We start from the raw sequence: 9,023 nt of genomic DNA on the forward strand, positions 1-9,023 counted from the left end.
CAAATTAAATGAAAAGCTGAAAAGTCTTCATTAAATAAGTATTCAACCCCTTTTATGGCAATCCTAAATAAGTTCAGGAGTAAAAATGTGTATAATATGATTCTTTAATGACTGCCTCATCTCTGTACCCCACACATACAATTATCTGTAAGGTCCCTCAGTCGAGCAGTGAATTTCAAACACGGATTCAACCACAAAGACCAGGGAGGTTTTCCAATGCCTCGCAAGGGGCACTTATTGGTAGATGGATAAAAAAAAAGCAGACATTGAATATCACTTTGCATGGTGTATCAATACAGCTGCCGGAGCGGAGGAAGGAAACCGCTCAGATTTCACCATGAGGCCAATGGCGATTTTTAAAACAGTTTAATGGCTGTGATAGAAATCTGAGGATGGATCAACATTGTTACCCCACAATACTAACCTAGTTGACAGAGAAAAGGAAGCCTGTACAGAATAAAAAATATTCCAAAACATGCATCCTGTTTGCAACAAGGCACTAGATACAGCAAAAAAATTTAAATGTTTGTGGCAAATCCAATACAACACATTGAGTACCACTCTCCATATTTTCAAGCATAGTGGTGGCTGCATCATGTTATGGGTATGCTTGTAGTCATTAAGTACTGGTGAGTTTTTCAAGAGAAAAAAATGAAACGTAATGGAGCTAAGCACAGGCAAAATCCTAGAGGAAAACCTGGTTCAGTGTGCTTTCCACCAGAAGCTGGGAGTTGAATTCCCCTTTCAGCAGGCCACTAGCCTAAAAGCAAGGCTAAATCTACACTGGAGTAATTTACCAAGAAAACTGTGAATGTGGCCGAGTTACAGTTCTGACTTAAATCTGCTTGAAAATCAATGGCAAGACCTAAAAATGGTTGTCTAGCAATGATCAACAACTAATTTGACAGAGCTTGAAGAATTTTAAGAATAATGCGCAAATGTCACAATCCAGGCGTGGAAAGCTCTTAGACTTTTAGCCAGAAAGACTTCTACAAAGTATTGACTCAGGGGTCTGAATACTTACATAAATGAGCTATTTCTGTATTTATTTTTCAATACATTTACAAAAATGTCTAAAAACATGTTTTCACTTTCTCCTTATGGGGTAATGTGTATGGGTGAGAAAAAGTACATTTAATCCATTTTGAATTCGGGCTGTAACAAAATGTGGAATAAATCCAGGGGTGTGAATACTTTCTGAAGGCACTGTACTGCATCGTCACAACCATTTTGAGTGATCGTCACCCACAGATAGGGTGTATTCAGTAGTGCACACCGCAGCAAAACGTTTTGCAATGAAAATGAGTTTCTTGTTGGACAAATTCAGCTAGGTCCCTCCCTGTTTTAGACCATTTGCTTCCTAGTGAATACACCCGTTCCATGTCTCGTCACCATAGAGAAAAAAGAAAACGGGAGTACTCTTTAAGAATTTATTGAATGTACAAAATCCAGAAGACGAGGTTTAATCCTCATCCTCTTCCTCCTCCTCATCCTGGTTGATCTGGAAGTAGCGTAGCTCGTAGCTCTCCTTGGTGTTGGCCACAACACGCAGCCAGTCGCGAAGGTTGTTCTTCTTCAAGTACTTCTTGGTCAGATATTTCAGATATCTGCAGAAAGGAGACAGACGACATTCAGATGTGAGAGGTTGGGCTTTTTCCCCCAATGCAATACACATACAAACTTAGTAAAGCTAATTATATATATATATATATACACAGTGAGGGAAAAAAGTATTCGATCCCCTGCTGATTTTGTACGTTGGCCCACTGACAAAGAAATGATCAGTCTATAATTTTAATGGTAGGTTTATTTGAACATTGAGAGACAGAATAACAAAACAATCCAGAAAAACGCATGTCAAAAATGTTATCAATTGATTTGCATTTTAATGAGGGAAATAAGTATTTGACCCCTCTGCAAAACATGACTTAGTACTTGGTGGCAAAATCCTTGTTGGCAATCACAGAGGTCAGACGTTTCTTGTAGTTGGCCACCAGGTTTGCACACATCTCAGGAGGGATTTTGTCCCACTCCTCTTAGCAGATCTTCTCCAAGTCATTAAGGTTGAGGCTGACGTTTGGCAACTTGAACCTTCAGCTCCATCCACAGATTTATGGGATTAAGGTCTGGAGACTGGCTAGGCCACTCCAGGACCTTAATGTGCTTCTTCTCGAGCCACTCCTTTGTTGCCTTGGCCGTGTGTTTTGGGTCATTGTCATGCTGGAATACCCATCCACGACCCATTTTCAATGCCCTGGCTGAGGGAAGGAGGTTCTCACCCAAGATTTGACGGTACATGGCCCCGTCCATCATCCCTTTGATGCGGTGAAGTTGTCCTGTCCCCTTAGCAGAAAGACGCCCCCAAAGCATAATGTTTCCACCTCCATGTTTGACAGTGTGAATGGTGTTCTTGGGGTCATAGGCAGCATTCCTTCTCCTCCAAACACGGCGAGTTGAGTTGATGCCAAAGAGCTCGATTTTGGTCTCATCTGACCACCACACTTTCACCCAGTTCTCCTCTGAATCATTCAGATGTTCATTGGCAAACTTCAGACGGCCCTGTATATGTGCTTTCTTGAGCAGGGGGACCTTGCGGGCACTGCAAGATTTCAGTCCTTCACGGCGTAGTGTGTTACCAATTGTTTTCTTGGTGACTATGGTCCCAGCTGCCTTGAGATCATTGACAAGATCCTCCCGTGTAGTTCTGGGCTGATTCCTCACCATTCCCATGATCATTGCAACTCCACGAGGTGAGATCTTGCATGGAGCCCCAGGCCGAGGGAGATTGACAGTTATTTTGTGTTTCTTCCGTTTGTGAATAATCGCACCAACTGTTGTCACCTTCTCACCAAGCTGCTTGACGATGGTCTTTTAGCCCATTCCAGCCTTGTGTAGGTCTAAAATCTTGTCCTTGACATCCTTGAAGAGCTCTTTGGTCTTGGCCATGGTGGAGAGTTTGGAATCTGATTGATTGATTGCTTCTGTGGACAGGTGTCTTTTATACAGGTAACAAACAGATTAGGAGCACTCCCTTTAAGAGTGCGTTCCTAATCTCAGCTCATTACCTGTATAAAAGACACCTGGGAGCCAAAATTCTTTCTGATTGAGAGGGGGTCAAATACTTATTTCCCTCATTAAAATGAAAATCAATTTATAAAATTTTTGACAAGCGTTTTTCTGGATTTTTTTGTTGTTATTCTGTCTCTCACTGTTCAAATAAACCTACCATTAAAAATTATAGACTGATCATTTCTTTGTCAGTGGGCAAACGTACAAAATCAGCAGGGGATCAAATACTTTTTTCCCTCACTGTATATATTACATACATACACACACACACACCTCAGCCCAACTAAATGAATCACAAAAACCCAGCTCAGGTTGAAGAATGATAATTTAGCACAGTCACATGCGGTAGAGTCCTGCATCGGATTGGATATCCGCGTTTGACCTGCAAAAAAAAAAAAATCTGCTGGCCGGTGGAATAAAAACAGTATTTCAACCCATGGGTAGGCTCACGGTTCCGAACAATTATTGCGGGTTGGAAACTTTTTAAAATCAAGATAATCTATTTTTTTTACAAACCCAGGAGCTTGTTGTGTTGCGAATTCCATTCTGTGAGCGGTGAGGCAGAGATATAGACTACCAGCAATGCCCACAGTGGATCAGGGAACTGTCCATTATTTGTGTGATAACAAAACGTATATGTTTCATCCCCCCATTTAAGAATATGTTGCCAAGTGTACTTTCCCTGGCTAGCGTAGCTCACGCGAAAATGGCTAACGTAGGCCTAACCGGAGAAATAAAAAGAAAGGTTATGAAATACACCATCTTGGAAACAGGTGCTGCGTGAGTTAAATACCCGGTTTGGAAGGATTTTGGAGTCATTGTGGAGAAGGACAACAACCCGGTAGATGGCAACACAGCATGCAAAAAGTGCAAGCAGGTATTTGTTTACGATAGGCTAATATAGTTTATGATCAGTTAATTATAATGTTAAATCAAGCTTTCGTTCATTTAGACCATACGCATGCCATATCAAGTTTAAACCGGTGCGGCTGGTAAATGTTTGAGTATAGCCTACTAAAATGCATTTCTGCAGCCTATAATCGATTCTGGGAATTGTTTAAGTTCAATTAAACTATTTGATTATCTAAACAATATTGAATGTAAAGCTTTGTCAGCTATAGTCTTTAATTAGGTAAGAAGGCTAATTAGAAGGCCCTTTTCCCCCCAGAGTAATTTCAGTTGTCAATGTGCCGCATTTCATTGTGAAAATATAATTGTGTCGTTCATGGCATAGTTTCCTTTTATCCAAATGTTGAACAGACATGCAGACCAATTCATGCAGGGAGGGGAATAGCAGCCTCGGCTACTATAAAATGTATAAAATAAATTGATGTTTTTCGGCGGGTCACGGATCGGCCCTCAGAACAATTCTATTCAGTTGGGTTGGGTTGCGTTGAAAAATCTGTCCTGATGTCGGGTATTGGGTGGGGCTCGGAATTGACGTGGGGTGGGTGCGGCTCCAAACAACTGACCCGTGCAGGTTAGGGGAGTCACCGGCAGGGGTGGCTAAACTGGACAAGGAAGTCTGAGGGAAAACTCTTTCACTGAGTATACAAAACATTAAGAACACCTATTTTCATGACAGACTGATCAGAGGAAAGCTATGATCCCTTATTGATGTCACTTGTTAAAACCACTACAAGGGGAGGAAACAAGATGAAGGGGAGGAAACAAGTTCAAGAAGGATTTTTAAGCCTGGAGACAAAAAACTCAATATTATGAAGGTGTTCCTAATGTTTGGTATACTCAGTGTATATTAATGCACATGTTGTTACTGGTGCATATCAGATGCAGCAGATAAACAACCCCCGTATGTTATGCCTTAAGTGGAGTTATTAATTGTTGAATTCTACATAGCCAAAAGTCAATATTGGCATCTACCTAGACAAAGATTACAGATATATTTGTATTTATTATGGATCCCCATTAGCTGCTGCCAAGGCAGCAGCTACTCTTCCTGGGGTCCAGCAAAATTAAGGCAGTTATACAATTGTAAAAATATTACAATATATTCACAACACACCAAGTGTGTGCCCTCAGGCCCCTACCACATATCTACAACACAAAATCCATGTGTACGTGTGTGTGTATGCATTTGTCTGTGCCTATGTTTGTATTGCTTCACAGTCTCCGCTGTTCCATAAGTGTATTTGTATCTGTTTTTTAAATCTAATTTTACTGCTTGCATCAGTTACTTGATGTGGAATAGAGTTCCATGTAGTCATGGCTCTATGTAGTACTATGCGCCTCCCAGTCTGTTCTGGACTTGGGGACTGGGAAGAGACCTCTGGCATGTCTTGTGGGGTATGCATGGGTGTCCGAGCTGTGTGCCAGTAGTTCAAACAGACAGCTCGGTGCATTCAACATGTCAATACCTCTCACAAATACAAGTAGTGATGTAGTCAATCTCTCCTCCACTTTGAGCAAGGAGAGATTGACATGCATATTGTTAATGTTAGCTCTGTGTACATCCAAGGGCCAGCCATGCTGCCCTGTTCTGAGCCAATTGCAATTTTCCTAAGTCCCTCTTTGTGGCACCTGACCACACGACTGAACAGTAGTCCAGGTGCGACAAAACTAGGGCCTGTAGGACCTGCCTTGTTGATAGTGCTGTTAAGAAGGTAGAGCCGCGCTTTATTATGGACAGACTTCTCCCCATCTTAGCTAATGTTGTATCAATATGTTTTGCCCATGACAGTTTACAATCCAGGGTTATTCCAAGCAGTTTAGTCACCTCAACATGCTCAATTTCCACATTATTTATTACAAGATTTAGTTGAGGTTAAGTGAATTTGTCCCAAATACAATGCTTTTAGTTTTAGAAATATTTAGGACTAACTTATTCCTTGCCACCCATTCTGAAAGAAACTGCAGCACTTTGTTAAGCGTTGCAGTCATTTCAGTCGCTGTAGTAGCTGACGTGTATAGTGCTGAGTCATCCGCATATAGGCTATAATAACAAGGGACCTCATTTATCCATTGTAAGCAGTGCGAAAGTGTAAGTAATTCATTTATATTAGCAATTATTTGGTGATGATGTAAGCATTTAGGAACGTTTTTGTAGGTTAAACATGAAAACAAAACTTTTTGGGTGAAAAATACATTTTATAAATCGCGTGTTTAAAAAAATACAATAATGAATATGCAAATTCTGTTTGCATTGCAATATTCATTACTCCAGTGCTGAGATGCCAGTGCAGTTACCGTACCTTTTGGAGAAGGGGACCTCAGAGGACACTGTGATCTTGCTCTTGCTCCTCTCAATAGACACCACACCACCTCCCAGGTTGCCAGCTTTCCCGTTCACCTTGATGCGCTCCTGAAGGAACTGCTCCTATAACCATTAAGACATACTGTGTAAGCATATACTTCTAATTTCCCCAAAACAAAAGATTTACAGCTGCCCAATATGACTAGTGTAGTGCAGGGTTTCCCAAAGTCTGTCCTGGGGCCCTCCCTGGGTGCATATTTTGTTTTTTGCCCTAGCACTACAGCTGAACCAACTCATCACCAAGCTTTGATGATTTGAATCAGCTGTATAGTGCTAGAGCAAAAAACAAAACGCGCACCCGGGAGGGGCCCCAAGGACCCAGTTTGGGAAACCCTGTTGTAGTGGAAGTGAAACTAGCCCATTGGGTGTAGTACATCGGAGAATTCACACCTTCCTCTCTAAAGTTGTGTAGGTTGCTAGCTAGTTTGAACCCTGCTTGGGATGTCACAGAATACACACTGTTACATTAGCATAGTAATATTCTGTTCAACATGTCGATCCCATGGACTGTAAATCCTTAGATCTGTATATGAATTTGAGAGTGTTTACATTTCGCAAGCACCATCTGTCCCTCAGCTTTATACTCAACCAAGTGACAGGGGTGCCACTGCCAGGCTGAAACACAATTCAGGATTGTGGCTAAAGGGGATTCAAATAAGAAGTGTTTGTGCAACTTTTAAAAACGTAAACATTTTCACTGCAACCAGGCACAGGTATAAAACTTACAAAGTTGGCAGCATCCATGATGCCATCTTCAACAGGGTGGGTGCAGTCCAGAGTGAACTTCAGGACCTGCTTCTTCTTCTTGCCACCCTTGGAGCCTTTGTTGCTCTGTTTCTTCTGCAAATCAGATTAATAGCCAATTAAAATGAGACCGTTCACCAACGCTTCTCCGATTAGCTACCTGTCTAGGTAATTAGCTAGCTAGCGCTCTAAAAGGCTATCCTGCTAGTTCTAGTAGTCAAGTCAGGCAAGTTAGCTAACTGTCTAGAATCTAACTAGCTAGATTTCTACTTCACAACCATATGCGCTACAATCGCTCTGACATCAACTAAATTAGCGATCTGTCTAACGTTAGTTAATCCCCAATTCAGCGGAAGCTTTAGTCAGTTAGCTAACCAAACCTATATTTGTATCACTTAACTATTAACTACTGCTGACTACAAAATGAACAAGCAAATGTTAAGCTAGTTTTTGTAGCTAGCTACAACGTGGTGGATCTAGGCTAGCTAAATTAGCAGGCCTCGTGAATAACAAAACCCAATGCAGTGCCTTGTTTAGCAGTATTAACAGACATAAACCCACCCCCGAGTATGCCACGATTTATAGGAAAATGACACACATTAAAGTACAGTCATTTGAAGTGTTAAAAATGGATGTATTCGGACAATTCTTCACACGCGATTGTACCCACCACAGGAGCCATGGCGAAGAATTTAGCAGAAAGGAAGAACTAGGTTTGCGCGTGCGTTTCATTTCGGCCTATTAAATCAATCACTGATCGGGTCGATACAATCACTGCATCAGAGTTCGATTACTATTGTTTTCAACATAAACAAAAATATTTTATTGAAATCCCATACATTCTGAAGGATTAATTAGTACAATAGAAACAATACATCCTTCTACAAATTGTAATAAATAAAAAAACATCACAAACAAACACTGGATAAGAGCATCTGCTAAATGACTAAAATGTAAATGTAAAAACAACAAAAAACATGTATTGTACAGGCTTTTACATTCAAATACATTTGAAAAGTAGCTATACAATTAGCTACACACCACGGTGATACAGTATGTGAATGCTTCCATACAGCTGTTACATTTTAGCTTGTCTATGAACGTCCTGTCCAGTTGCAGGTGGCACTCCAAAAACCAGAGAATATTCAGAGAAATATTAAATCCACTTTTTGCAGTTCTCGTCATTTTTGCTGCCAAACATCTTGCATTTACCAACATCTTTGCAGGAACTAGTAATTTCTATGCCACGCAGCCGCGGCCAAGTTGTAGAAGTCAGAAGGAGCGACCAAAACAAAGATCTACACACATGCAAGATCTACACACATGCAAGAGGCATTTCTCACTCTATACAAAAAGTGGATTTAATATTTTCTGAATATTCTCTGGTTTTTGGAGTTCCATCTGCAACTGGACACATAAGTTTATAAGAGACGCGTTTCATCCGAATCAAGAAGAAAGACCGTATTGGCAAGAAAAGGTTAGTTGAAAAAATTGCTGCAGGGGCTTTCCACTAGCTACGGCGTAAATCATAGTCCACAGACACTGACGGCTGTATGGAATGCCGCGTTGAGGTGCTAGTCGGAAGTAGGAAACTCGGACATTTCCGACTTGCTAATTGGTTGTAGTTATACACCTGCTGCGTTCATTCAGCAAGTCGGAAATTTCAGAGTTTCTTAGTTCCGACTAGCACTTGAACGTGGCAGAAGAGTTCACATATCACGGTTACAATGTGTAGCTACTATCTGGTGGCCGAGTGCCAGTCGATGACGTAGCATGCAACCATTGGTTGATGCATGTAACGTCTGAGCAGGGGAATGTGATCTTCGTCAAAGGGCGGATTCGATTAAGCTGAGCCGCGGGGCACTGATCTATGGCCCGTGACGTGAACGCACAAAAGCGGTGAGGGAGGAGCGCCCTTCTCAAATCGAACAGTAATCTA

The 9,023-nt window shown here is 41.3% G+C and overlaps 1 protein-coding gene across 1 annotated transcript; it reads right to left on the reverse strand.

The window, feature by feature from the left end:
- Positions 1 to 1,416: 1,416 nt before the first annotated feature.
- On the reverse strand, positions 1,417 to 7,840 carry LOC121538186 (60S ribosomal protein L22). Its single transcript, XM_041845999.1, has 4 exons — positions 7,755 to 7,840; positions 7,067 to 7,180; positions 6,279 to 6,403; positions 1,417 to 1,607 (listed from the first exon to the last, which is right to left on the reverse strand). Exons 1-4 carry the CDS (start codon positions 7,764 to 7,766, stop codon positions 1,463 to 1,465), a joined length of 396 nt encoding a protein of 131 aa, XP_041701933.1. The 5' UTR covers positions 7,767 to 7,840; the 3' UTR covers positions 1,417 to 1,462.
- Between the last annotated feature and the right edge of the window lie 1,183 nt (positions 7,841 to 9,023).

Source organism: Coregonus clupeaformis, chromosome 24, assembly GCF_020615455.1.
Source record: "Coregonus clupeaformis isolate EN_2021a chromosome 24, ASM2061545v1, whole genome shotgun sequence".
Taxonomy (NCBI): Eukaryota; Metazoa; Chordata; class Actinopteri; order Salmoniformes; family Salmonidae; genus Coregonus; species Coregonus clupeaformis.